The 27,946-nt window shown below is 36.3% G+C and overlaps 2 protein-coding genes across 2 annotated transcripts; both read right to left on the bottom strand.

Moving 5' to 3' along the window:
• Positions 1–2,360: 2,360 nt before the first annotated feature.
• LOC120176637 (disease resistance protein TAO1-like) lies at positions 2,361–14,693 on the bottom strand. Its single transcript, XM_039183031.1, has 8 exons — positions 14,508–14,693; positions 13,879–14,031; positions 13,272–13,797; positions 12,803–13,009; positions 5,486–5,987; positions 4,325–5,402; positions 3,750–3,869; positions 2,361–3,668 (listed from the first exon to the last, which is right to left on the bottom strand). The coding sequence occupies exons 1-8, from the start codon at positions 14,691–14,693 to the stop codon at positions 2,382–2,384; spliced, it is 4,059 nt and encodes a 1,352-aa protein (XP_039038962.1). The 3' UTR covers positions 2,361–2,381.
• Positions 14,694–21,365: 6,672 nt separating this feature from the next.
• LOC120176636 (disease resistance protein RPV1-like) lies at positions 21,366–26,530 on the bottom strand. Its single transcript, XM_039183030.1, has 10 exons — positions 26,298–26,530; positions 26,164–26,253; positions 25,004–26,081; positions 24,431–24,709; positions 23,017–24,350; positions 22,811–22,868; positions 22,274–22,379; positions 22,003–22,064; positions 21,791–21,903; positions 21,366–21,702 (listed from the first exon to the last, which is right to left on the bottom strand). The coding sequence occupies exons 1-10, from the start codon at positions 26,528–26,530 to the stop codon at positions 21,366–21,368; spliced, it is 3,690 nt and encodes a 1,229-aa protein (XP_039038961.1).
• Between the last annotated feature and the right edge of the window lie 1,416 nt (positions 26,531–27,946).

Here is a 27,946-nt window from a genome sequence, read left to right as displayed (position 1 = left end):
AGTCCTTGCTAGTTTGTATTTTGAAGCTAGCTTGGATTAGTCTTTTGTATTTTGTCTGGGGAGAACGTAATTTCAGGCACTTTAGAGACTGCTCTCGGGTGTTTGATGAGGATTTCGAGGGTATCAAAAGGACAGTTAGTGCTAAGTTGCATGGCTATAGCATAAACAAAACTGATAGGGTTAATCTTTAGCTTTTCCTGGATTGGAACATTGGCGAACTTGCTGGTTGCTGCTGTATTCTTTGGTCTTCCTGGGCACTCACCTGTAGACGTGTGTGAAGACCCTACGGGGTGGCTGTTACATGGGAAGTTTGTTTCCTTATTTTGTAGTTTGTTGTTTTGCTCCTTTTCTTGATTGTCTTAGTTGAGTTGATATGTAATGGCTTGTTTTTCTTTTTTTTTTTTGCTCGGCAAAATAAATTTATTAATAATTTAACAAACCTAAGTTAAGAGCCTCATTAAAAACCTCCCTTACCTAAATGGAGGAAAAGAGTACTCGAAACTAGTGCAAGGAACAAAACCAAACAAATGTTAACAAAACCATTACAACGATGTCCCACCATGAAACACACCCAAACTGCTAACCCTTATTGCACTAAAGAGAACCTAACAAGAACACTACAGCACTAAAAAAATACTCAAAATGTGAGCCTCTGCAAACCATCTTACCAAAAAAGCACAGTCCGACTTAAAAACAAACGCAACAATAAGTTAATTGCAGCAACAAAACACAACAACCAACGACGTTTTCTGATCCCCAAGACACAAGAATCCACTCACCTGAGTGCATAGACTATTTGTAACCAACTCAGCTAACCACCACTTCCCCAAGGTTCCTACAACCAAACTGGAAGGAAGACAGTAATCTGCCGCACCAGCACAATACCAAGAGCGCAGCAACCGTTACGGACATCACGAAACAACCAAGCCTGGGATGGAACCTGATTGCGGATACTAACCAACGCCAATAACTCCAAAACGGGATGCCAACCATGTCAACGCCACCTGAGAATCTACACGCTAATTTGACTTCAAAAGAAAATCATCATCTATCCCCCAAAACAAGCAACATCAAAAACTACTTGATCCACAAATCCCTATAAACCACCCGCTTCAACTTAACTTCATTCAAAGCAGCTAACTATCCAAAACCAACTTCATCAAAGGCTACAAGGTCCACTAAACCCCACCACATCAACCCACCTTAACTTCGCTTAGGCTACTAGTAAGGGGTTGCTGTTTTATTGTTGTTGACAGGTATCTTGTTTCAGTTGTAGTAGGTATTCGCTCTTTTCTTTGGGTAATAAAATCAAATTATCCAAAAAAAAAATATTGTGAAGTTGCATCTGCATACACAAACAAAGATTAAAAGAAGTGAAAAGTCCCCCATCCCCTTGTTCACCACCCATTGTTAACTCTTCTTTTTGCATCACAACTCATCGCATCACTAATGCTATTACTCTCTGCATCCACATAAAATACATGAACACCCCATTTCATCCTTTCATATTGTCTACCAAGTTGACCATTGTTGTAGATCTCAAATGATGCCTCCTCATAATCATTGTCTCTTATAATCATATCCTTATTAAACACAATGAACACATGACCATGACCTTTGTATCTGGAGCTCCTGTCCCCTCTCCAAGACACCCCATTTCATCCTTTCATATGTCTACACAGTTGACCATTGTGTAGATCTCAATGATGCCTCCTCATAATCATTGTCTCTTAATCATATCATAATCATTGTCTCTTATAATCATATCCTTATTAAACACAATGAACACATGACCATGACCTTTGTATCTGGAGCTCCTGTCCCCTCTCCAAGAAACGCGACTCTCTCTCATGAACTTTTCACCACTGGCAGCTGTCAGTTGGTATTGACAGATAAATCCAACATCTCCGACTCCAAACCAGAGATCAGCCAAAAAGCATAAAGCAAATGCCAAGAATCTGCTCCCACTACACCCATTTGGGGCTATCTCTAAATTTAACCAAGGATCCACGCTTCGATGCTCAAACACATTTGCTGGAACTTCATTTCCTGGGAAACAACAAAAAAATTGATTTCCAAAAGAACCCCTCCCTTGCCTCCTTGCCCATCTCTGAGCTAGGGATTGAATTTGAAGCACAGCGTTTCTCACAATGCTTTTAATTGAATCTTGATTCAGGTTTAAGCAATTAAGGAATGACATGGAAACCTTTTCATCACGAGGAGTGTCATCACCATCATGTAAAGAAAAGAATGAATTGGAATTATGATCGGTGAAGGATACTTTCTCCAATGAGGTGCAATCATTTGCATTCAAGCACCGCAGATATGGTGGAAGCTCTGAGAGTGTTTTAAGCCTTCTGCAGTCCTCAAGTTCCAAAACGTTAAGGGATTCCAACTTGGAAATATTGCTCGATACATTTTCTAAGTCCAACAAGACGCTGAATGGAATCCTGCACTTGTTTTATTTCATTGTGCCTTAAATCTAACTCAGAGAAATTTTTTGGGAGCTCAGGAAACTCCATAAGATTATGACATCCCTCCAGTCCAAGCTCTTTAAGAGATGCCAAATGGTTGAGGCAAGGTAGTTCCAACAAACTTATACAGTAATTGCACTCAAGTGATTTAAGGTTGATGGCTCCTGATAGATTAGGGATCCACATAAGACTCTTGCAATAAGAAAGGTCAAGGCTTTCAAGAGATACCAACTGGTTGAGGGAAGGTAGTACAAACAAAATTTCACACCCATTGCAGGAAAGGCTTTGAAGGTTGATGGCTCCTGATAGATTAGGGATCTCCTCTAGACTCTTGCAATAAGAAAGGTCAAGGCTTTCAAGAGATACCAACTGGTTGAGGGAAGGTAGTTCAACCAAACTTTCACACCCATTGCAGCAAAGACTTTGAAGGTTGATGACTCCTGATAGATTAGGGATCTTCCTCAGACTCCAGCAACCAGTAAGGTCAAGGCTTTCAAGAGATACCAACTGGTTGAGCGAAGGTAGTTCAACCAAACTTGTACAGTATTTGCACTTAAGTGATTTAAGGTTGATGGCTCCAAATGGATTAGGAATCTTCCTTAAATTCTTGCAATAAGAAAGGTCAAGGCTTTCAAGAGATACCAACTGGTTGAGGGAAGGTAGTTCAACCAAACTTGTAAAGTATTTGCACTTAAGTGATTTAAGGTTGATGGCTCCAAATGGATTAGGAATCTTCCTTAAATTCATGCAATAGAAGGTCAAGGCTTTCAGAGATCCACTGGTTGAGGAAGGTAGTTCAACCAAACTTAAACACCCATTACAATTAAGTGATTTAAGGTTGATGGCTCCAAATGGATTAGGAATCTTCCTTAAATTCTTGCAATAAGAAAGGTCAAGGCTTTCAAGAGATACCAACTGGTTGAGGGAAGGTAGTTCAACCAAACTTGTACAGTATTTGCACTTAAGTGATTTAAGGTTGATGGCTCCAAATGGATTAGGAATCTTCCTTAAATTCTTGCAATAAGAAAGGTCAAGGCTTTCAAGAGATACCAACTGGTTGAGGGAAGGTAGTTCAACCAAACTTAAACACCCATTGCAGCAAAGGCTTTGAAGGTTGATGGCTCCTGATAGATTAGGGATCTTCCTCAGAGTGTTGCAATCAGAAAGGTCAATTGACCTTAAATTAACAAGATCCTGTACATTGAAAATATAAAATAATTCCATTATCTACTTATTTTGGACCGTATCAAAATCAAAAACAAAAATATGAAATACCTGGTGATCTTCCTTCCAAAGTTGTTCTATGCAGCTACCAGTTATTTTCAACACAACAAGATTCTTTGGATTAAAATTTGATGATAAGCATTCCAAGGGACAAAGTCCCAATGAAGATACCTTAGCTCATCAGAAAAATATACAATATTAACAGAGAACAGACATGTACGAAGGATGATATATCTAAGATTATGCATCTTCTCAAAACCAGAATGTAGTAACGGATGGTCTTCAAGTCGACTCACGAAAAGCTTTATTCCTTCAATTGATTTATTCACCTAATAACAAGAAACAATTTAACGAGTTTCGTTACAGACAAAATTATGAACGTTTCATTAAAATTACTCATTAGAAAATATAATTATACCAAGAAACGCTTATACTAATCAGACATATCTTTTTATTACTGAAAGTTTTAGACAATACAAATACGTTCTCTATTTTATAAGCAACGAATTAGGTATTCACTAACACAGTAAAACTTGAGTAGATTCCATGTTATACCCTAAAACATTGGTCATTATATGTATAATAAGTAAAAAAAAAAAAGGAATATAGATACAACTAATGCTTACTTTATTATATTTGAGCACTTGGATCATGTCTTTAAGACTCCATAACCTACTGCGCTCTCCAGGATCTTTAGATTCTCGGCGAACAATGTCTTTTCCCATCTCTTCAAGCATATCATGCATACATATCACCCCATTGGAATCCACTTCAATTAGACACTTATCAAGCAAATCGCTTATTCCGCACATTGCACCGTCATACAAGCAACTTAGAATTTCTTCTACTTCTTTCTTGGATTTCCCTTTCAAGAGGCATGCTATGTCAAGAAATATATTCTTCTCTTGTTCATCCAACTCGTCAAAACTACTCATCAAAATCTGTGAAATCTTTGGTTTTGCGTATTCCTTGAGCTTGTCCACCTCACTTTCCCACTCTTTTCTAGACTTTGTATATAGTTTAGAACCCAAAACTTTAAGAGCGAGTGGACTGCCTTGGGCGTACCGCAAAAAATTATTCGATAGATATTGAAAATCAGGAGCAGGATTCAACGACTTAAATGCAAATGTAGAAAAGAGTTGAAGGGAGTCATCCTCATTTAACTTATTCACCTTATGTATTTTGTCAGCTCCTCCATTCGTAAGTACTTGCCTATCTCTGGATGTTATGATAATTTTACTTCCATCACCAAAATGTTTTACACCCATAAGATCTATCTGTTCCGAGTCACCAACATCATCAAGGACGACGATTACTTTCATATTACTGAGCCTCTGTTGGGTTAAGACGGATCTTATGGAGGGGGTGTCTACACAAGTTTTCGAGTTCAATAGTTCGGAAAGAAGTTCATTTCGTAAAGATTCCTTCCCCTGTTTTTCTATTTTCTCACTAACATCTTGAAGGAAGCAACGACATTGAAACGTTGGAGAGATTTCATTATAGACAGCTTCAGCAAGGGTAGTCTTGCCAATACCACCCATTCCCCAAAGTCCTATTATTCGATTATCTTCTTCCTCGATTAGCTGCAAGATCTTTTTTTTCTGATCATCTATTCCAACTAATTCTTTAGAAACACTTTTAGACTTGCTATTCAATTCTTTTATGACATGCTCAACGACATCTTCGATGTTTTCAGCCTCAGATCTGAGAAATCATTTTCACAAAATAATTGTCAAAAGAAATGTCGAATATAAGAAGATAAAATATGTATAAGTGTATATGGTTACCTATCGAGTTTGCCGCCTTGTATATGCCACCCTTTTAATTTGCCGATTTCAACAAAGGCATCTCTCCATCGATTCACTTCATCAAGTGGCCTATTCGATTCATGCTCTTCAAAGGATTCCTTAAAACTTCCAACAATGTTTCGGACATGAGAAGGATCAACATGGTAAAAGATGGGAAGAACAGTATGTTGTTGAGTTCCCTTGCGACCCATGATGTCACAGAGTTCGGCTAAGCATGATTTGGAAGAAGCATAGTCGAAAGACAAGACGACTATTGTGAGATTTGAGGCTGCTATTGCTTGGGAAAGTGCCTGTGAAAGCTGCTCCCCTTTCTCCAGTTTATCTTCATCGAAGAAGACGTTCATGCCGGTGTCTTTCAGAGCTTTGAGGAGATGGCTGGTGAAGTTAAGGCGCGTTTCACCTCTGAAGCTCAAGAAAACTTGATACTTCAATTGACTAGAAGAAGAAGAAGAAGAAGCCATGAAGACATAAGAGAATGATTCTGTGATTGATAGACAAAGAGACAAGAGATAGCAAGAGAGCTTTGGTTTGAGCTGCTTTTGAGAAATTGGACCAATAAATCAAGCTCTTTCCTTGAAGTTTAATGAATGAATTGTGTGGTTGAGGCAAAAAGATCAAAATTGGCATATAAATCATCCATCATGCGTGTGCGTGTGGACCTTTGAAACCCCCCACCAGTCATTTTCTTCATTTCAAAAATCTTTATGCTGTAATCCCTCCAATTATTCGAACAAGCACTTAAATATGAAGCTTTTGATCGGACCTATAAATCAAGCTCTTTCCTTTAAGTTTAACGGAATGAATCGGTGGATTCAAGGTAAAGAACCAATTTTGTGAATATTTAGAGATTTTAAGAATTGAAACGATCAACAAATTTTAAATCATTTTAATTTTTTGAGTAATCATTTTAAAGTTAGTTTTACATATTAAATCCATTTTGAATCATTTAAAATAAATTAAAATTTTAACATTTGAATTTAAATAATTATTCAAAATTGCACGAACCAAATGATCTCAGTGATTGATGGATGTTGTTATCTTAGAGATCTAGGGTTTAAGAACCAACAATTGCAAAATATCTAAGTATTTATTGTCAAATAATTGAAAGTAAACTCTACCCCTTGTAATCATTCCATATTAATAAAAAATAAATAATAATTTATACAAAATTAGAGCCTAGTAATAAATGAAAGTATAAACCAAAACAATAAGAGTTTACAAATGCTCTCTCTGCATGCTTAGCAAATGATGGCTTTAAGTTGATCATCGCCATTGCAAAACGCATACAACCTTCTTCTGCAGCTATATGTAATGGAGTGTCGATAAACTCCACCTCATCCAAGCGCCATAACACATTCAGGCCCGTCCTTGAGCATGGGCAAAAGGGGCACTCGCCTAGGCCCCTACTTACTAGGGACTAAAACTATAAATTTATCTATAATTAAAAAAATAAATTATTTATTTAGTCACTAATTTATTATTTTATTTCTGTTTTGGCCATTCAATTATTATTTTTCTTCAAAATCATAGTTACCGTTATATTTTGTTTCTTTTTTGTTACTCGTCATTAAAAAATTACCAGGAAGCTAAAGTGACAATTTTAAATTATTTTTTCACTATCACATCCCGAATCCTAGGTTAAATTAGAAAGTTTTTAAATTTTTTGTGCTTAATCAGGAATTATTAAAAATTTAGGCCCCAAGGGTATAATTTACCCAATTTTCTTTTGGGTAGTTTGAAAACTCCCACTTTTTCTTTCTCTTCTTTCTTTCTTTCTTTCTTTCCTACTGTACGTGCTCTCTCTCCCCCCAAACAGTTTCTCCATGATTTCATATTTATTTTTAGTTTTTCTTCGATTCGTCGCTAATCGTGAGGAGGTGTGCGACACCTCTGGTACCCCATTGTTCGTCCAGTGGTCTCCATTTTTCGTTTGGCACCGGTGTTAGCTTTATCGGAGAAGAGGAAGTTTCGGGTTTTTAATAAAACCTAATTTTCGACGACCTTTTTTCGCAAACCAACCTCGGCAAGTTATTCTCTGTGGGTTAAAATAATTTTTTGGTATTTTTCTTACACAAATCATTGTCGGATGGTGTCTCGCGCGCCCCATGCACCGTCGTGCGCGTGTGGGGAAAATTTTGGTCATTCAAACCGACTAAACCGGTTAATTGTTGGACCGAACCGGTTGGATCGGTTGACCGACCCGACCTGTTGACCGTTGATTTTGATTGTTGACCGTTGACTTTGGGTTGGTAGTATTGGTACTGGTTGAATGAGTAAGTTTAAAGGCATGAAAGAAGAGTAAAATAAGGAATTTAGCTGGGTAATGGATGGTTTTTGGGTTTAAGGAATAGATTTTGGGTTGGTAGTATTGGTACTGGTTGAATGAGTACCGATACTACAAGGCAAATTATGAGGAAATTACGCATGGGGTATCGGTACTTGTATGAACAGTATCTATACCAGTGTGGAGGGTATCGATACCAGGAAACATCGAATCTAATTTTGGTATCGATACCGGGGTAGGGTATCGGTACCCTAGCACTGAAGTATCGATACTGTGTTGGTAGTACCGATACTACTTAAGCTAAGAAGTGGAAATTAGTGCTTTATTTAGTTGCTTCGGTAAGAATCTTTTCAAGTAATTCAAATTATGAAATTTATTGGATTGTGTATTCATGTATATATCGATCGAGAGCATAATCCGGACAAGTTGACATGTAATAGTCATCGAGGAAAAGATAAAAGATCGGTATTGACTAGTGAGGCCAGGTGAGTGCTTCTTATTTTGAATATAGGATTATATGGAAATTGGACTTGCGAGAAGTCTATTTCCTCTAAGTCTAGTGCATGAAGTCATAAACATAAGTATGTGAATGATATGATTTGTAGGTATGCATGAATATATGTGTTGATATGTTGTGTATGTGCTACATAATTTATGTCAAATGAGTTGTGTGAACATGCCTGGTATGTATTACATGTATGTGAATATAAGAGAATAAAACATAAACTATATGAAAATATATGATCCGTATGATGTGACCTATGTGAATATATGAGAGAGTATATGAGTTATATGTACTACAATATATGAGTGATTTTACAAGAAATGATATGAGCTATGTGATACAAAGTTATGTGATTACATGATCATAAGAGATAAGACATGTGATAAGAGATATGTGAAATGAATGTGTGAATATGAGATAACATGAATGATAATGCCCATGTTATGTGTCATGAGAGCTAGAGGTATAGCTGGCATGCCAAGAGTCGAGGGTTCTACGTGGTCCTTCGGGACATATATGTAATCCTTTGGAACATATATGCGATACTTTGGTACACTTATTTAGTCCATTGGAATATGTATATGGTTCTTAAGGAGTGGTCCTTCGGGACATAAGTGATATGTATTCCTTCGGGACATAGTGGTCCTTCGGGACAAATTCTATGCCCCATAGTGGGAATTATACGAGCTGTGGTGACAGCATATGTGCACAACCTCTATGTACTCACATATCTTTGGTTCTCACATGTGTACATGGGCTAATAAAGAGATAACAATAAATACAATATATGTGATTTATATGCATTGTGCTATGAAATGTGTTACAAGAATTATATGATGTTATATGTGTTATATAATGTGTATCAGTGATAAATACAAGATCATGTGATAAAAGAATTAACGATAATAATATGAATAATGGTAAAAATGTTAATGATGATATATGGGTGTGTATGCATTTGTTTATATGTAATATTATATGATATTGTGTTTACTTTCTGGTTAAGAAGGTTAGGTATAAGAGATATAAGTGATAACATGATAATGGAATATAAGTTAGGAGATATTGACATAAATGAGTATACAAATATGTTTAAATGAAATTATGATCTAAACCTTATTATATTTCTATGTGGTATAAGGTATAGTACAAAGATTCAAGAAATTATATGATAAAGTCATAGGAACTGGGTGGTAATAAGCTAAGGGAATATAGGAAATTAGTATTTAAGAAATATACTATAATGATTATGTGAAACTAGGATATAAGCTATATGGCATTGATATATGGAATATATGAAAATAAGTACATGATTGTGTAGATACATGAACATGTGATATAACTATGGGATAAGGAGGTATATATATTATATGATTTATATGAAGAGATAAGAACAATATATCAGTTATGTGAATATATATATATATAAGAGTATGATATAAGTTATATAATTGGTATAAATGTTAAGTACATGATTTAATGATAAGAGGGATTAATGAGAATAATAATGATAATTATAATAAGATTAAAAATGATGTATTTAGGATAATGATGATATGTGTGCATGTTTATAGTTGCTTATATTAACTGTTTTATGATGTGGGTGTATTACATGAAATATGAAATGTTATGCATTGTTAAGTATCTAGAGTTTCTAGTATACATGTTTTATGTCTCACTAAGTCATCGACTTAGCGTGTGAGTGTTTCACACGTAGGTTTTAAGGAGATAAAGGAGCAAAGAGGAGCAAGACAGGTCAGACTCTCCTTCCCAAAGATCAGATCAGAAAAACATTTTGAATTATATGTATTTTGTTTTATTGAAAGTAGTTGGCATGTAATTTAAAATTTGGATCAAGTAGGCTCTGATAAGTTTTGTAAAACCATATGTTTTATATAATAGAAATTATTCTGTTTATAACGAATATCAAATGAAATTTTAGTCACTTTGTAAAAGTAAATGCTTTGAAAAGTCAATGTGACACCTCGGACTTGAATCTGGGTCGGATCCGGGTTGGGGGTGTTACACCTATCTTTATATTTTTGACGTCCTGAGTCCGTTTAGCCAAATTCTGACCAAAAGTCCTATTTTGCATCATTTTTCGTTTTAAGTCCTAATTATGTTAAGTAAATTATGAGTTTGAACTTACTTTTGGGTCTAATTTTCTGAAGGTACCCTCGTGTCACCAAATCGCTCACCACTAGACCCTGATTACTATCATTCTATTCAGTCGAGTCTGCTCGCTCGTCCCGAAATACGCATAAGTATTAGATTAATGATTTTATAGTATATTTCTGTTTAGATTATTGGCATCCACATTTATGGAAGAGTATTGTTTTAGTTTCCCGATCTGCAGGATCTAGTACTATTGATTGTGGGAAACCTAAGGCCTAGCCGATATTGATTATCTCTTATAGGTCTGTCCCCTGACCTGTTCAATATATTTAACATGTTATGTTATATGTTGTTATCTATAAAATATTCGTGAACTGATTATATGTATATATTTATATTTACGTGACATATCTGACTTTTGAATATCGTGGCATCACCATTAATTTGCATGTGGATGCATTTCTGATATCTGCATGGGATTTATTCCCCGTCCTAATTCTGCATGAGATTTATTCCTCGTCTTGATTCTTCATGGGACCTCAATCCCCATTCTGTTTCTATTGGGATCCTTTACGGAGGGTTAAATCTTCATTCTAATTTTTTTTGGTATTCAGTTTTGGATGTCTCCTTGTAAGTAAAGTTCATATTCTGTTGATTCGAAATGAAAGGTAAAATTGTGAATTTCTGTTGGGACATTTTGCTGGTAAAATATCTGAATTTTAATATTATTCGATTATTATTTTGATTACAATTTTATGTTTGAATGTTCTGCGGCTTGATATTACTTGATGTAATTTAGAGGACATTCTGATTACTTGATATTCTAATTCAATTTAACTAGGGTAAGGTGTTTCAACACTATCATTCCTATTCACTGGGAATTATTAACTCTGCATTTGATATTCATTATTCTGAAACATGAGTATAAGTTTTAAAGTAATCCGAATGGGATCTTGATAGCACATTTATTTGTATTGTTTATATTATGAAAACCGAAAGGATATAATTATGTTTCTGTCTTTCTTTTTCATATTAACCAGATATAGGAGCGGTTTAGGTATCAAATATGTGGTCTCGATTATATATTCGCCCCCAATAAAATCTCAGAAACATGCCTGAACACATTCCCATTTCTATGAACTAATGAGTACAAAACACTAACATTTCCCATACGAGCAGCACTTCTCATACTTTCATCTATGTCGGGAGGTGGGATCAATTCACAATCGGAAGAGAGAACTTAAGGTCAATAAAAAACTGTTTCTATTCTACCATTACACAATTTTTAATTATTAGAGAAAATAAATATCTCATCAAATGTTTGAATCTAACTAACACGATGGTGTTGATTTCTGTGCCAAAGCTTTGAAATTAAGGAGACAAAGACACCATGAAGGAGTATAAATTGTGTGGTTGAGGCAAAAAGATCATAATTCTGATATGAAACATCCATCATGCATGTGCGTGTGGAGCCATGAAATTAATCCATATGCTTGTGGACCTTAGAAACCCCCACCACAATCATTTTCTTCATTTCAAAAATCCTTTTACGTAGAAGTTGCTTCGTTAACAATAATATACAAAGTCAATGACAGACAATTAATTTTATACCACCTTAAACTCTTTTTAGAATATTTAGAGATCTTAAAGATGTTATATCAAATTACTGAAACCGTCAATAAATTTTAAATCGTTTGTAATAAGATAATCTCATAATGAGGGCACCATACCTACACAATTTAATATACTCGCTCGTAGAGTATATCAAGAGCAATCTATTATATACCTACAGAAGAAGAAGACGGACTCAACAGGGGAATGAAGATGAGACGCAACCATCACAAACTATGACAACTAGAAAATACAAGGAATATATTCAATTCAGAGTTTAGGAAGTACTTCTGTACAGCTTCGATGTATGTATTCATAGATTCTCTCAAGTAGTTCCATGTGACCGATCGCTTACCACCTTGGAACTTGTCTTTGTATTGCATCAATTGATCCGCAGCTAACTATATATATCCCAGTAAAAAGCCTTATGAAGTTTGAATCAAAAAGGAAATTCGAGGTTGAATGAAGGAAAACTGGGGGTAAAAAAACCATTGCAAGTTTTCAAGCAAGGTTTGTTATTAAGGGGGTTTGTCCGAAACCTGTTGCAGAAGTACTGGGCTGTTTCCTTCAGTGTGGTGGAGATGTCTACTTACTGCCCAATCCATGCAACGAAAGCAATGGAGCTGAATCAAGTCAACTACCGACTCTATGAATTAAAAAACCACCACCGACTCTACAAAGAAATGCAACTATCATAAGCAATTGAATTCTTAATGTACAAATTTACGGTAACTAGAATCACAAAGTAAGAGTAGTTTTCAATTTGGAAATTCAAGTTGACCTTTGATGCAGAAAAATGATGCCTCGTCATAATCATTGTCTCTTATAATCATATCCTCATTAAACACAATGAACACATGAACTTTGTATCTGTAGGTCCCGCCCATCTCCAAGAATCTGCTCCCACTACACCCATTTGGGGCTATCTTTAAATTTATCCGAGAATTCACGCTTCGATGCTCAAACTCATTTGCCGAAACTTCATTTCCTGGGATACAACAAAACAGTTCATTTCCAACTTTGAAATATTGCTCGATACATTTTTCACCGTAGAGTAACTCAAACTCAACTTTCTATGTCTGACAAGATGCTGAATTGATTCCGACACTTGTTCTATTCCAGTGTATCTTAAATCTAAGTCAGACAAATTATTTGGGAGCTCATGAGGAAACTTTTTAAATTATGACATCCCTTCAATTGAAGCTCTTTGAGAGATGCCAAATGATTGAGGCTAGGTAGTTCAACCAAACTTGTACAGTAATTGCACTTAAGTGATTTAAGGTTGATGGCTACAAATGGATTAGGAATCTTACTTAAATTCCTGCAACAATAAAGGTCAAGGATTTCAAGAGATACAAATTGGTTGAGGGAAGGTATTTCAACCAAATTTTCACACCCATTGCAGCAAAGGCTTTGGAGGTTGATGGCTCCTGATAGATTAGGGATCTCCATTAGACTCTTGCAGTCAGAAAGGCCAAGTTTTTCAAGAGATGCCAAGTGGTTGAGGCAAGGTAGTTCAATCAAATTTTCACACCCATTGCAGCAAATGCTTTGAAGGTTGATGGCTCTTGATAGACTCGGGATTTTCCTTAGACTCTTGCAACCAGAAAGGTCAAGTTTTTCAAGAGATGCCAAATGGTTAAGGCAAGGCAGCTTAACCAAATTTTCACACCCATTGCAGTAAAAGCTTTGAAGGTTGATGGCTCCTGATAGATCAGGGATATTCCGTAGTTTATTGCAATTAGAAAGGTCAATTGACCTTAAATTAAGAAGATCCTGTACATTGAAAATATAAAATAATAGCATTATCTACTTATTTTGGACCGTATCAAAAATAAAAACAAAAATATGAAATACCTGGTGATCTTCCTTCCAAAGTTGTTCTTTGCAGCTATCAGTTAGTTTCAACACAACAAGATTCTTTGGATTAAAACTTGATAAGGATTTCAAGGGAAAAAAGTCCCAACGAAGATACCTTAGCTCATCAGAAAAAGATACGCTATCAACTGTCTACGGGAAGTTGTTGAAACAAGAACGATGATATATCCAAGATTATGCATCTTCTCAAAACCTGAACATAATAACAGCAGGTATTCAATTCGATAAACGAAAAAGCTTTATTCCTTCAACTGATTTATTCACCTCATAATAAGAAACAATTCATCAAGTTTCGTTACAAAAATATTGTGAACATTTCATTAAAATTACTCATTATATAATATAATTATACTAAGAAAATCATAGATTGATCAGACATATCTTTTTAATACTGAAATTTTTAGACAATAAAAAATGTTTTATATGTATAGTAAGTAAATAAATATTTTATTTTTTGAAATAATAGTTAAAATATTTGAAACACTTTGACAGATAACAACATATAACTAAATGAATTTATATATTGACAATATATCAAATATAAATTTCAATTAAAATACACAAATATGTAAAAAAAAAAAAGGAATATTGATCCAATTAATGCTTACTTTATTATATTTGAGCACTTGGTTCATGTCTTCGAGACTCCATAACCTCTTGCGCTTTCTGGGATTCTTAGATTCTCGGTGAACAATGCCCTTCCCCATCTCTTCAAGCATATCATGCATAGAAATCCGCCCATCAGAATCCATATGAAGTAGACTCTTGTCTAGCAAATTGCTTATTCCACACATTGCACCCTTATACAAGCAACTTAAAATTTCTTCTACTTCTTCCTTGAAGTCCCCTCTGAAGAGGCATGCTGTGTCAAGAAATATATTCTTCTCTGACTCATCCAACGCATCAAAACTACTAATGAAAATCTGGGAAATCTTTGGTTGTGCAATAAGAAAAGTCAAGGCTTTGCTGGTAATAGTCTGATTTAGTTGTCAATTCTTCATCTTTTGTATAGGATTTTGGTCAACTACATTACAATGTCAACGGGAAATAAGTCAACTTGTTGGCATACTGATAGTGGGTTGTTCAGATCAAGTTTTCTAGACGTGTATATGATTCTTCCCGTATTACGTATTCTTATCGTCTATTTCTCAATACGTGAATGTCTTTGTAATAATCTTTGTTAATATCTCTCTGCTTTTTAGGTCTATTTATCCTTGTACACCACCATTGGCATATTGGCAGAGCAGGTATCCTCTTGTTGTTGGCGACCCATTCTCTCTCTCTCCAGTTTAAAGGTACTTTTCCGTAACTTCTTTAAGCACTCCGTCATTTTTCTTGAAATATTTCAACATTATCCATATTGGCCCATAGGTCGCTTAACCATATCCCTAACATATGCCATATCCTTGTGTTTTGTAGCTTGCATTGTCCTATAACGAGGCTGTCTTGACTGGAAGGTTGACCTCTTCAAATGGTAGCATTGTTCAATATGTGTTTCTAGGATCTCTTCGGAAACGGGTCGAAGAACTCCTGAATTGTTCAGAGGCATTAAAGAACGATTTGCGTGATTATTTGAAGTCGGGCAGTTGGCCTATTGATGATAGATCCAGATGGAGTGAAAAGTTTTCTTGGTATTTCCAATGGTTTGGTGTAGCAGCCCCGACAATGGTGAAGACAGCGGTGGAATTGAATAGAAGAGGGTAAAGTTTAATTACCACATTTGTACTTTACCCAAAAGTATAAAAAGAATTCTACACACTGAATTATGAAACTAAATATTTTATTAATGATAAAGTGAAATAAACCTTAAGCCTGAATTATGCAACTAAACCCAACAAAACCTTTTCACCCACGTAAACAAAGCAAAGACAAATACATCCACTAATACATAAACGCAGAACCAAAGATTAATTCCATGCTCAACGGAAAAGAAATGAAATTCGACTCGAGTTTTCAATCATTCTCAAACAACTTGAAAGGCAACAACTTTAACAAACGGAAAAGAAAACATCAACCCCAAATGCTCTCTCTCTATATATACAAAACAACTCTCGACTTCATAGCTGTTATTAGCATGGCTATATTGTTGGTTTTTGGCAAATATCCCACATTGGTTTTGTATAAGGAGGAGGGGAAATTCTTTTGTTATAAATAGAGCCCTCCTCCTTCTTAGTTGAGCATCCCTCAAATATAAGCCTTCTTCTATATTAAAGGCTATTTGTATTCTTTCTTTCTCTTTGTAATATTTCCTCTATTAGTGAAATATTATTTTAGTAGTATTCGAGGAGGTAGGCATAATTTTGGCCTAACCTCGTTAAATGTTGGTGTTCTCTTTATGTTTATTTAATAGCTATTGTCGGGTATAGTTGTTAATTATTGTCCTATTAAAATTACTTGTCCTGGTAGTTCTGTCTAAGGAAAGTGGGTTTTAAGAGGGACCATCGTGACCCCTCCTCTTTCCTGGGAATCTACCTTGGGGTGATTTTTTAGTACAATCGTTTTCACATTAGTCACCTAGATAATAGTTGAAAGGTGAATCTGTTATTGGTGGAAATTAACCCGAATTCCACAACAATTGGTATCAGAGCTCTTGGTTTATTTTAGTATGTTCTGTGGTTGTGGCTTAGGCTAATCTTCACATCAGAAAAAATTTCCTTGGGATAATTGGCATTCCGCATTGACAGCTATTAAATAGAATTTGTAGCAGAAATGGCAGACGCAACAAAAACATCCACAACGTCGTCAACAGCTGTGACAAATGTTAGATTTGCAGTGGAGATTTTTGATGGCACCGGTCATTTCGGCATGTGGCAAAGTGAGGTTCTAGATGCCCTATTTCAGCAGGGTCTAGACATTGCTATTGAAGGAGAGAAACCAAATGATGTTGAGGAGAAAGAATGGAAGATGATCAATAGATTGGCATGTGGTACTATTCGATCATGTCTTTCTAGAGAGCAGAAGTATGCATTTTCTAAGGAAACTTCTGCAACTAAATTATGGAAGGCACTGGAGGAGAAATTTTTAAAGAAAAGCGGTCAGAACAAGCTCTACAAGAAAAAATAGATTGTTCCGCTTCAACTATGTACCAGGTACCACTATGAATGATCACATTACTAGCTTTAATCAGCTGGTGATTGATCTGATGAATATGGACGTGACTTTTAAAGACGAAGATCTAGCTCTGATGTTGATGGGATCACTTCCTGATGAGTTTGAGTATCTTGAAACTACTCTACTTCATGGGAAAGTTGATGTGTCTCTCAGTGAAGTAACAGGTGCCTTGTATAGTTATGAATTGAGAAAGAAAGACAAACAAGAAAACATAAGTGTCGAAGCAGAAGCTCTTGTTGTCAGAGGCCGTTCGATGAGTCAAAATAAAGGAAGGAGAGGGAGATCGAAGTCAAAGTCCAGATTGAGCAAAGATGAATGTGCCTTTTGTCGAGAAAAAGGGCACTGGAAGAAAGAATGTCCCAGGCTAAAGAACAAAGGCAAACCTGAAAGGGGAAAGGCTGTCTTAGAATCAAATGTGGTCGAGTATGATGATGCAGATTCAGATTTCACATTCGCTGCTACGCCATCAACCAGCTGTTCCAGTTCATGGCTGTTAGATTCAGCTTGTAGCCACCATATGACCCCCAATAGAGAATGGTTCTTTGATTTTAAAGAACTAAAAGGTGGAATTGTCTACACAGTAAATAATTCCCCTCTTGAAACACTTGGGATTGGTTCAATTCGCTTGAGGAATCAGGATGGATCAATCAGAACCTTAACAGGTGTCCATTATGTACCATATTTAATGAGAAATCTCATCTCTGTGGGAACCTTAGAGTCAAAAGGTTTAGAAGTGAGGGCAAAAGATGGGATTATGAGGATTATCTCTGGTGCACTGGTGATAATGAAGGGAATCCGGAAAAAAAACAATGTGTATTACTTTCTGGGTAGTATAATTGTTGGGACAGCAGCAGTGGCAGCTTCTACTGATGAACAGGAGTCAGAAGCAACCAGGTTATGACATATGCGCTTGGGGCATATGCGTTTGGGGCATGCTGGTGAAAAATCCTTGAAATTACTGATAGATCAAGGATTATTGAAGGGTGCTCGGGCTTGCAAATTAGCTTTTTGTGAGCATTGCATCAAAGGGAAGAAAACGATGGTGAAATTTGGAACAACAATCCATGATACTAAAGGTATTTTGGATTATGTTCATTCAGATGTATGGGGGCCTTCCAAGACAACTTCATTGGGAGGAACACACTATTATGTCACCTTTGTTGATGATTTTTCCCGGAGAGTTTGGGTGTATACAATGAAGACAAAGGATGAGGTGCTAGGATTTTTCCTTAAATGGAAAAAGATGGTGGAGACTCAAACAGGTAGAAAAATCAAACGTCTCCGTACAGACAATGGTGGAGAGTACAAAAATGATCCATTTCTGAAAGTCTGTGAAGAAGAAGGTATTGTCAGGCACTTCACTGTCAGAAGTACACCACAACAGAATGGGGTGGCAGAGCGTATGAACCGAACATTAGTGGAGAAGGTTCGGTGTATGTTGTCTAATGCTGGGTTAGGCAAAGAATTTTGGGCTGAGGCTTTGGTCTATGCTTGTCACCTTGTCAACCGCTTACCATCGACTGCTATTGGTGGTAAAACACCATTAGAGAAATGGTTTGGAGTACCTGCTACAGATTATGATTCCTTACATGTGTTTGGTTCCACTGCATACTATCATGTTAAGGAGTCAAAGCTGGATCCAAGAGCAAAGAAGGCGATCTTTATGGGGATCACCTATGGTGTGAAAGGCTATCGTCTTTGGTGTCCAGAAACAAAGAAAATAATCTTCAGCATGGATATTACCTTTGATGAATCTATCATGTTGAGAAAGGTGACTTTAGAAAAATTGGAGCAGACAGATGGAACTCCCAAACAGGTGGAGTTTGAAGGAAGCAGAATTGACCCAGCCAGTAAAGAAACTGATGTTGACTCTCCTATGGTAGAAGAAGAGTCGGATGAAGAAGAGGTTCAGACCCAAGAACCTCCACAGCAACATGAATCAATTGCACTCAGAAAGGGAAAGAAAACCATTAGACAACCTGCTCGTTATGCTGATAATGTCTCTTTTGCATCACCAATTGCAATCGATGACGTTCCTGCCACTTTTAATGAAGCAGTCCAAAGTTCAGAACATAAAAAGTGGAGGATCGCCATGAATGAAGAAATGAAATCCCTTCAAAAGAATCAGACGTGGAAACTAGCTAGTCTTCCGAAGGGAAAGAAGGCAATAGGGTGCAAGTGGGTATATGCAAAGAAAGATGGATTTCCTGACAAGAATAACATCCGCTACAAAGCAAGATTGGTGGCTAAAGGCTACGCTCAAATGGAGGGAGTTGATTATAATGAAGTATTTTCTCCAGTTGTAAAACATTCCTCCATCAGAATTTTGTTGGCTTTGGTAGCACAGTTGGATTTGGAACTAGTTCAGATGGATGTAAAAACTGCATTTTTACATGGAGACTTGGATGAGGAAATCTACATGACTCAGCCAGATGGATTCAAAGTTGCTGAAAAAGAAGAGATGGTGTGCAAATTAGAAAAATCGCTATACGGATTGAAGAAATCTCCAAGGCAGTGGTACAAGCGATTTGACAAGTTTATGATAGGGCAAAAGTACACAAGAAGCAAATATGATCATTGTGTGTATTTACGCAAGATACAAGACGGATCCTATATATATCTTCTTCTTTATGTTGATGATATGCTGATAGCTTCCAGGAGTCAGATAGAAATTGCAAAACTATAGACTCAATTAAACAGGGAGTTTGAGATGAAGGATCTTGGTGAAGCAAAGAAGATTCTAGGCATGGAGATATCAAGGGATAAGAAATTGGGGAGGCTTTGTTTGTCTCGGAAAGAATATCTGAGGACGGTACTAAAACGTTTTGGCATGAATGAGAAGTCAAACCAGTTAGTACACATCTTGCTCCTCATTTCAAGCTCGGTGCATCCATGCCACCTAAGGATGATGCAGAACGGGAATACATGTCAAAGGTTCCATATGCAAGTGTTGTTGGTAGCTTGATGTATGCAATAGTGTGTACGAGACCCGATATTTCACAGGCAGTTGGGGTTGTGAGCAGGTATATGCATGATCCTGGAAAGGAGCATTGGCAAGCTGTGAAATGGATTCTGTGGTATATTCTGAACACTGTAGATGTTGGTTTGGTCTTTCAGCAGGACAAACAAGATGGTCAGTGTGTAGTTGGGTATTGTGATTCAGACTATGCAGGTGATTTGGACAAGAGTCGATCAACTACTGGTTATGTGTTTACTTTTGCAAAGGCACCAGTCAGTTGGAAGTCCACCTTACAGTCAACAGTGGCTTTGTCTACTACAGAGGCAGAGTATATGGCAGTTACAAAGGCTGTGAAGGAGGCAATTTGGCTTCAAGGGTTGCTTGGTGAATTGGGAATGGAACAGAAGCACATCAAAGTACATTATGACAGTCAGAGTGCTATTCATTTAGCAAAGAACCAGGTTTACCATGCAAGGACGAAGCACATCGATGTTCGATATCACTTTGTTCGAGAGATTCTAGAAGAAGGTGGAGTCATAATCCAGAAGATTCAGACCACTAAGAATCCTGCTGATATGTTGACAAAAGTGGTAACTGCGGTCAAGTTTAAACATTGTTTAGACTTGGTCAATATTATTACAAATTGAAAGATGAATTTGCAAACACTACTGAAGATTGGATTGTTTTAGAGACGTGTGTGGAATTTGCCAAGGTGGAGATTTGTTGGTTTTTGGCAAATATCTCACATTGGTTTTGTATAAGGAGGAGGGGAAATTCTTTTGTTATAAATAGAGCCCTCCTCCTCCTTAGTTGAGCATCCCTCAAATATAAGCCTTCTTCTATATTAAAGGCTATTTGTATTCTTTCTTTCTCTTTGTAATATTTCCTCTATTAGTGAAATATTATTTTAGTAGTGTTCGAGGAGGTAGGCATAATTTTGGCCTAACCTCGTTAAATGTTGGTGTTCTCTTTATGTCTATTTAATAGCTATTGTCGGGTATAGTTATTAATTATTGTCCTATTAAAATTACTTGTCTTGGTAGTTCTGTCTAAGGAAAGTGGGTTTTAAGAGGGACCATCGTGACCCCTCCTCTTTCCTGGGAATCTACCTTGGGGTGATTTTTAGTACAATCGTTTTCACACTAGTCACCTAGATAATAGTTGAAAGGTGAATCTGTTATTGGTGGAAATTAACCCGAATTCCACAACATATGTAATCTGTCAAATGATGCCCTCCAAAATAGCCTTAAACTGTTATGGTAATCCAAAACCAAGAAAAGAAAACATCAGCTCCAAATGCTCTATACATAAAGAAAACGACTCCCGACTTCAAAGTTGTTATTCTAGTGTGTGGGATAAACAAAACCCCATCAATCTTGCACGACAATGGAATCTGTCAAATGATGCCCTTGAAAATAACCTCCACATACAACATTATGAGAAAACATAATAAGCAATCAAATAGAAAGAAATTCAATCCGTAACTCTTACACAAATCTTCCTTTTGGCGAACAAGATCCTTGCCCATCTCTTCATACATAGAAATCTGCCTATTAGAATCCATATGAAGTAGAGTTTTGTCGATCAAGTTGCTTATTCCACTCACTACACCCTTATAAAAGCAACTTCTTTCTTCTACATCTTCCTCGAGTTCCCCTTTAAAGAAGAATGCTATGTCAAGAAATATTTTCTTATTTCCCTGAATTGGCACACATGTACTTTTGTACAAACAACTGTGGTACAAGCAACAGCAACAAATGGAACGACATGATAGTCGACGATGAGCTCCGTTGTCATGGAGTCAAATTTGAGGTCGGATACATGCAGTAATTTTGGATCAATGACAAATCATATGCAGTGGCAGCAGAGGAGGCAATCTCCGAATCACATGCAGCGGCAGCAGCAGCAGCGAAAGAAAAAGAAGACAAACTGAACTGGCAAAGGAGACGTCGACATCGTATGAAGAGAGGAAAAATAACCTAGACGAGATTCATGACACAGACAACAATGTCAGGATTGTTGGTGAATGATACCATGTGATAAATGCCATATAACAGGTAATCCGACAAATGATACCCTTCAAAATAGCCTCCACCTACAAAAGAATGAGAAAACATAATAAGCAATTGAATTGAAAGAAATTCAACCCTTAACTCTTTTAACAGATCTCCCTTTTAAATGTACAACTATCATAAGCAATTAAATACAAATGAAAACAGCTTACCTACGCATTTGGAATGAGAAGTTGCATACCCAAAGATTAAAAGAAGTGAAACTATTTCAATGTTTTAGGCCCTCCATCACCTTCTTCACCACCATTGCCAAATCTTCTTTCATCCCCAGTTCTTATTTCAGTAGCAGAACCGTCATGAGCCACCTCAATATTAGCAACTTCTTGAGAATCAGAATTCTGGTTGGATTTATCCCATCTCATCACATCACATATAAAATTAATTTGATTTAGGGTTCGAAGGTTGTCATATAAAACATCATGTCATATTATAAGAACAAAAGATTAAATATGAAAGAGTGCTTGAATTCATACATAAACTGATCATCAAAGATACATCATATGTATTTTAAGGACAGTGACAGATACACGTCTTGTTATCCATCTTGAAATTCAAATTTTTTTTTTCCGATTAATTATCTATTATATCGGTCAATTCCATCTTAGAATTTTATTTGTGTCTATCATGCACAAATATTTTACGATGTTGTTAATATATATGTATTCTCATCTTTAAAATTATTTTTGGATCCGTCGTTACTATAGATCACAACCTTAATAAATAAAATTTCACATTAGTCTTAATTTATAATTAGTCTATTATCAATTACTTTGATAGTGATAACTTCTGCATTATTGGCATCAGAAGCAATTAAATTCTTAAGGACCCTAATCAGAATCACAAAGTAAGAGTAGTTTTCAATTTGGAAATTTACCGATGCATTTAGATGGCAATATTGTAAAGTTGCATCTGCATACACAAACAAAGATTAAAAGAAGAGAACAGTCCCTCCATCCCCTTGTTCACCGCCAATACCTAAATCTTCTTTTTCTATCACAACTCATCACATCACTAATGCTATAACTCTCTGCATCCACATAAAATACATAAACACCCCATTTCACCCTTTCATATTGTCTACCAAGATGATCTTTGATGTAGAACTCAAATGATGCCTTCTCATAATCATTGTCTCTTATAATCATATCCTTATTAAACACAATGAACACATGACCTGCGTAGCCCCTGTCCCATCTCCAAGAAACGCGACTCTCTCCCATGAACTTTTCACCACTGGCAGCTGTCAGTTGGTATTTACATATAAATCCAACATCTGCGTCTTCAATCAGGGAATGAGCCAAAAAGCATAAAGCAAATGCCAAGAATCTGCTCCCACTACACCCATTTGGGGCTATCTTTAAATTTAACCAAGGATTCACGCTTCGATGCTCAAACTCATTTGCTGGAACTTCATTTCCTGGGAAACAACAAAAAAATTGATTTCCAAAAGAACCCCTCCCTTGTCTCCTTGCCCATCTCTGTGCTAGGGATTGAATTTGAAGCACCGCGTTTCTCTCAATGTTTTTAATTGAATCATTATTCAGGTTGAAGCATTTAAGGAATGACATGGAAACCTTTTCATCACGAGGAGTGTCATCACCATCATGTAAAGAAAAGAATGAACTGGAATTATGATCGGTGAAGGATACTTTCTTCAATGAGCGGCAATAATTTGCATTCAAGCACCCCAGATATCGTGGAAGCTCTGAGAGTGTTTTAAGCCTTTCGCACTCCTCAAGTTCCAAAACGTTAAGAGATTCCAACTTTGAAATATTGCTCGATACATTTTCCACCCTCGAGTGACTCAAACTCAACTTTCTAAGTCCGACAAGATGCTGAAACGTCTTAAGTTTATGACATCCCTTCAGTCCAAGCTCTTTAAGAGATGCCAAATGGTTGAGGCAAGGTAGTTCGACCAAACTTATACAGTAATTGCACTTAAGTGATTTAAGGTTGATGGCTCCGAATGGATTAGGAATCTTCTTTAAATTCTTGCAATAAGAAAGGTCAAGGCTTTCAAGAGATGCCAACTGGTTGAGGGAAGGTAGTTCAACCAAACTTTCACACCCATTGCAGCAAAGGCTCTGAAGCTTGATGGCTCCTGATAGATTAGGGATCTTCCTCAGTCTGCCGCAACCAGAGAGGTCAAGGCTTTCAAGAGATACCAACTGGTTGAGGGAAGGTAGTTCAACCAAACTTCCACACCCATTGCAGCAAAGGCTTTGAAGGTTGATGGCTCCTGATAGATTAGGGATCTTCCTCAGTCTGTCGCAACCAGAAAGGTCAATTGACCTTAAATTAACAAGATCCTGTACATTGAAAGTATAAAATAATTGTATTATCCACTTATTTTGGATGTATCGAAAACAAAAACAAAAACATGAAATACCTGACGATCTTCCTTCCAAAGTTGTTCTATGAAGCTCTCTCTTAGTTTCAACACAACAAGATTCTTTGGATTAAAATTTGATGATAAGGATTTCAAGGGACAAAAGTCCCAATGAAGATACCTTAGCTCATCAGAAAAAGATACACTATTAACAAAGAACGGACATGTATGAAGGATGATATATCTAAGATTATGCATCTTCTCAAAACCAGAATATAGTAACAGCTGGTCTTCAAGTCGACTCACGAAAAGCTTTATTCCTTCAATTGATTTATTCACCTAATAAAAAGAATCAATTTAACGAGTTTCGTTACAGACAAAATTATATGAACATTTCATTAAAATTACTCATTACAAAATATAATTATACCAAGAAACGCTTAGACTAATCAGACATCTTTTTATTACTGAAATTTTTAGACAATACAAATAAGTTCTCTATTTTATAAGCAACGAATTAGGTATTTCGCTAACACAGTAAAACTTGAGTAGATTCCATGTTATACCCTAAAAAATTGGTCATTATATGTATAATAAGTAAAAAAAAGGAATATAGATACAACTAATGCTTACTTTATTATATTTGAGCACTTGGATCATGTCTTTAAGACTCCATAACCTACTGCGCTCTCCAGGATCTCTAGATTCTCGGCGAACAATGTATTTTCCCATCTCTTCAAGCTTATCATGCATACAAATCACCCCATTGGAATCCACTTCAATTACACTCTTATCAAGCAAATCGCTTATTCCACACATTGCACCCTCATACAAGCAACTTAGAATTGCTTCTACTTCTTTCTTGGATTCCCCTTTCAAGACGCAAGCTATGTCAAGAAATATATTCTTCTCTTGCTCATCCAACTCTTCAAAACTACTCATCAAAATCTGTGAAATCTTTGGTTTTGCATATTCCTTGAGCTTGTCCACCTCACTTTCCCACTCTTTTCTAGACTTTGTATATAGTTTAGAACCCAAAACTTTAAGAGCAAGTGGACTGCCTTGGGCGTACTCCACAAACTTGTTCGATAGATCTCGAAAATCAGGAGCAGGATTCAACGACTTAAATGCAAATGTAGAAAAGAGTTGAAGAGAGTCATCCTCGTTTAACTTATTCACCTTATGTATTTTGTCAGCTCCTCCATTCGTAAGTACTTGCCTATCTGTGGATGTTATGATAATCTTACTTCCATCACCAAAATGTTTTACACCCATAAGATCTATCTGCTCTGAGTCACTAACATCATCAAGGACGACGATTACTTTTATATTATTGAGCCTCTGTTGGGTTAAGACGGATCTTATGGAGGGGGTGTCTACACAAGTTTTCGAGTTCAATAGTTCGGAAAGAAGTTCATTTCGTAAAGATTCCTTCCCCTGTTTTTCTATTTTCTCTCTAACATCTTGAATGAAGCAACGACGTTGAAACGTTTGAGAGATTTCATTATAGACAGCTTCAGCAAGGGTAGTCTTGCCAATACCATCCATTCCCCAAAGTCCTATTATTCGGCTATCTTCTTCCTCGATTAGCTGCAAGATCTTTTTTTTCTGATCATCTATTCCAACTAATTCTTTAGAAACACTTTTAGACTTGCTATTCAATTCTTTTATGACAAACTCAACGACATCTTTGATGTATTCAGCCTCAGATCTGAGAAATCATTTTCACAAAATAATAGTCAAAAGGCGTGTCGAATATAAGAAGATAAAATATGTATAGTGTATATGGTTACCTATCGAGTTTGCCGCCTTGTATATGCCACCCTTTTAATTTGCCGATTTCAACAAAGGCATCTCTCCATCGATTCACTTCTTCAAGTGGCCTATTCGATTCATGCTCTTCAAAGGATGCCTTAAAACTTCCAACAATGTTTCGGACATGAGAAGGATCAACATTGAGAGATTTGAGGCTGCTATTGCTTGGGAAAGTGCCGGTGAAAGCTGCTCCCCTTTCTCCAGTTTATCTTCATCGAAGAAGACGTTCATGCCGGTGTCTTTCAGAGCATTGAGGAGATGGCTGGTGAAGTTAAGGCGCGTGTCTTCACCTTTGAAGCTCAAGAAAACTTGATACTTCAATTGACTAGAAGAAGAAGAAGCCATGAAGGCGTAAGAGAATGATACTGTGATTGATAGACAAAGAGACAAGAGATAACAAGAGAGCTTTGGTTTGAGCTGCTTTTGAGAAATTGGACCAATAAATACCAATCTTCCTGTATTTTCCAGGAAGCTGCCTACAGAGGAATTTAATCGGACCAATAAATCAAGCTCTTTCCTTGAAGTTTAATGGAATGAATCGGTGTATTTTCCAGAGATTTTAAGAATTGAAACGATCAACAAAATTAAATCATTTTTAATTTTTTGAGTAATCATTTTAAAGTTAGTTGTACATATTAGCTCCATTTTGAATCATTTAAAATAAATTAAAATTTTAACATTTGAATTTAAATAATTATACAATATTGCACGAACTAAATGACCTCAGTGATTGATGGATGTTGCTATCTTAGAGATCTAGAGTTTAAGCACCAACAATTGCATAATATCTAAGTATTAATTGTCAAATAATTGAAAGCAAACTCTATCACTTATAAATACTCCATATTAATAAAAAATAAATAATAATTTATAAAAAAATTATAGCCTAGTAATAAATGGAAGTATAAACCAAAACGATAAGAGTTTACAAATACTCTCTGTGCATGCTTAGCAAATGTTGATCATCTCCATTGCAAAACGCATACAACCTTCTTCTGCAGCTATATGTAATGGAGTGTCGATAAACTCCACCTCATCCAAGCGCCTCAACACATTCAAGCCCGTCCCTGAGCAGGGCAAAAAGGGCACTCCCCAAGCCCCTACTTGCTAGGGACTAAAACTATAAATTTATCAATAATTAAAAAGAATAAATTATATATTTAGTCACTTGTTTATTAGTTTATTTCTGTTTTGGCCATTCAATTATTATTTTTCTTCAAAATCATAGTTAACGTTATATTTTGTTTCTTTTTTGTTACTCATCATTAGAAAATTACCAAGAAGTTAAAGTGACATTTTTAAATTATTTTTTCACTGTCACATCCCGAATCCTGGGTTAAATTAGAAAGTTTTTAAATTTTCTGTGCTTAATCAGGAATTATTAAAAGTTTAGGCCTCAAGGGTGTACTTTACCCAATTTTCTTTTCGGTAGTTTGAAAACTCCCACTTTTTCTTTCTATTCTTTCTTTCATTCCTACTGTAAGTGCTCTCTCTCCCCCCAAACAGTTTCTCCATGGTTTCATATTTCTTTTTAGTTTTTCTTCGATTCGTCGCTAATCGTGAGTAGGTGTGCGACACCTCTGGTATCCCATTGTTCATCGTGTCATTTCCGTTCATCCAGTGGTCTCCATTTTCCGTTTGGCATCAGCGTTAGCTTTATCGGAGAAGAGGAAGTTTCGAGTTTTTAATAAAACCCAATTTTCGACGTCCTTTTTTCGCAAACCAACCTCGGTAAGTTATTCTCTGTGGGTTAAAATAATT

This window comes from Hibiscus syriacus, unplaced genomic scaffold (assembly GCF_006381635.1).
Source record: "Hibiscus syriacus cultivar Baekdansim isolate YM2019G1 unplaced genomic scaffold, ASM638163v2 tig00112249_pilon, whole genome shotgun sequence".
Classification (NCBI taxonomy): Eukaryota; Viridiplantae; Streptophyta; class Magnoliopsida; order Malvales; family Malvaceae; genus Hibiscus; species Hibiscus syriacus.
This window is presented reverse-complemented; position numbering and strand designations above follow the sequence as displayed.

Bases quoted from the DNA above. Each gene is read 5' to 3' on its own strand.
- LOC120176636 (XM_039183030.1), bottom strand. From the start codon at position 26,530: ATGGCTTCTTCTTCTTCTAGTCAATTGAAGTATCAAGTTTTCTTGAGC. The intron at 26,082-26,163 runs GTAACCATATAC...ATGATTTCTCAG, and splicing joins CAAGGCGGCAAACTCGATAG to ATCTGAGGCTGAATACATCA. The intron at 22,869-23,016 runs GTATTGGCGGTG...GATTCTGATTAG, and splicing joins GATAGAAAAAGAAGATTTAG to GGTCCTTAAGAATTTAATTG.
- LOC120176637 (XM_039183031.1), bottom strand. From the start codon at position 14,693: ATGTGTGGAATAAGCAATTTGCTAGACAAGAGTCTACTTCATATGGAT. The intron at 14,032-14,507 runs GTAAGCATTAAT...AACTTCCCGTAG, and splicing joins AAGTGCTCAAATATAATAAA to ACAGTTGATAGCGTATCTTT. The intron at 3,669-3,749 runs GTATTTCATATT...TTCAATGTACAG, and splicing joins TTTGGAAGGAAGATCACCAG to GATCTTGTTAATTTAAGGTC.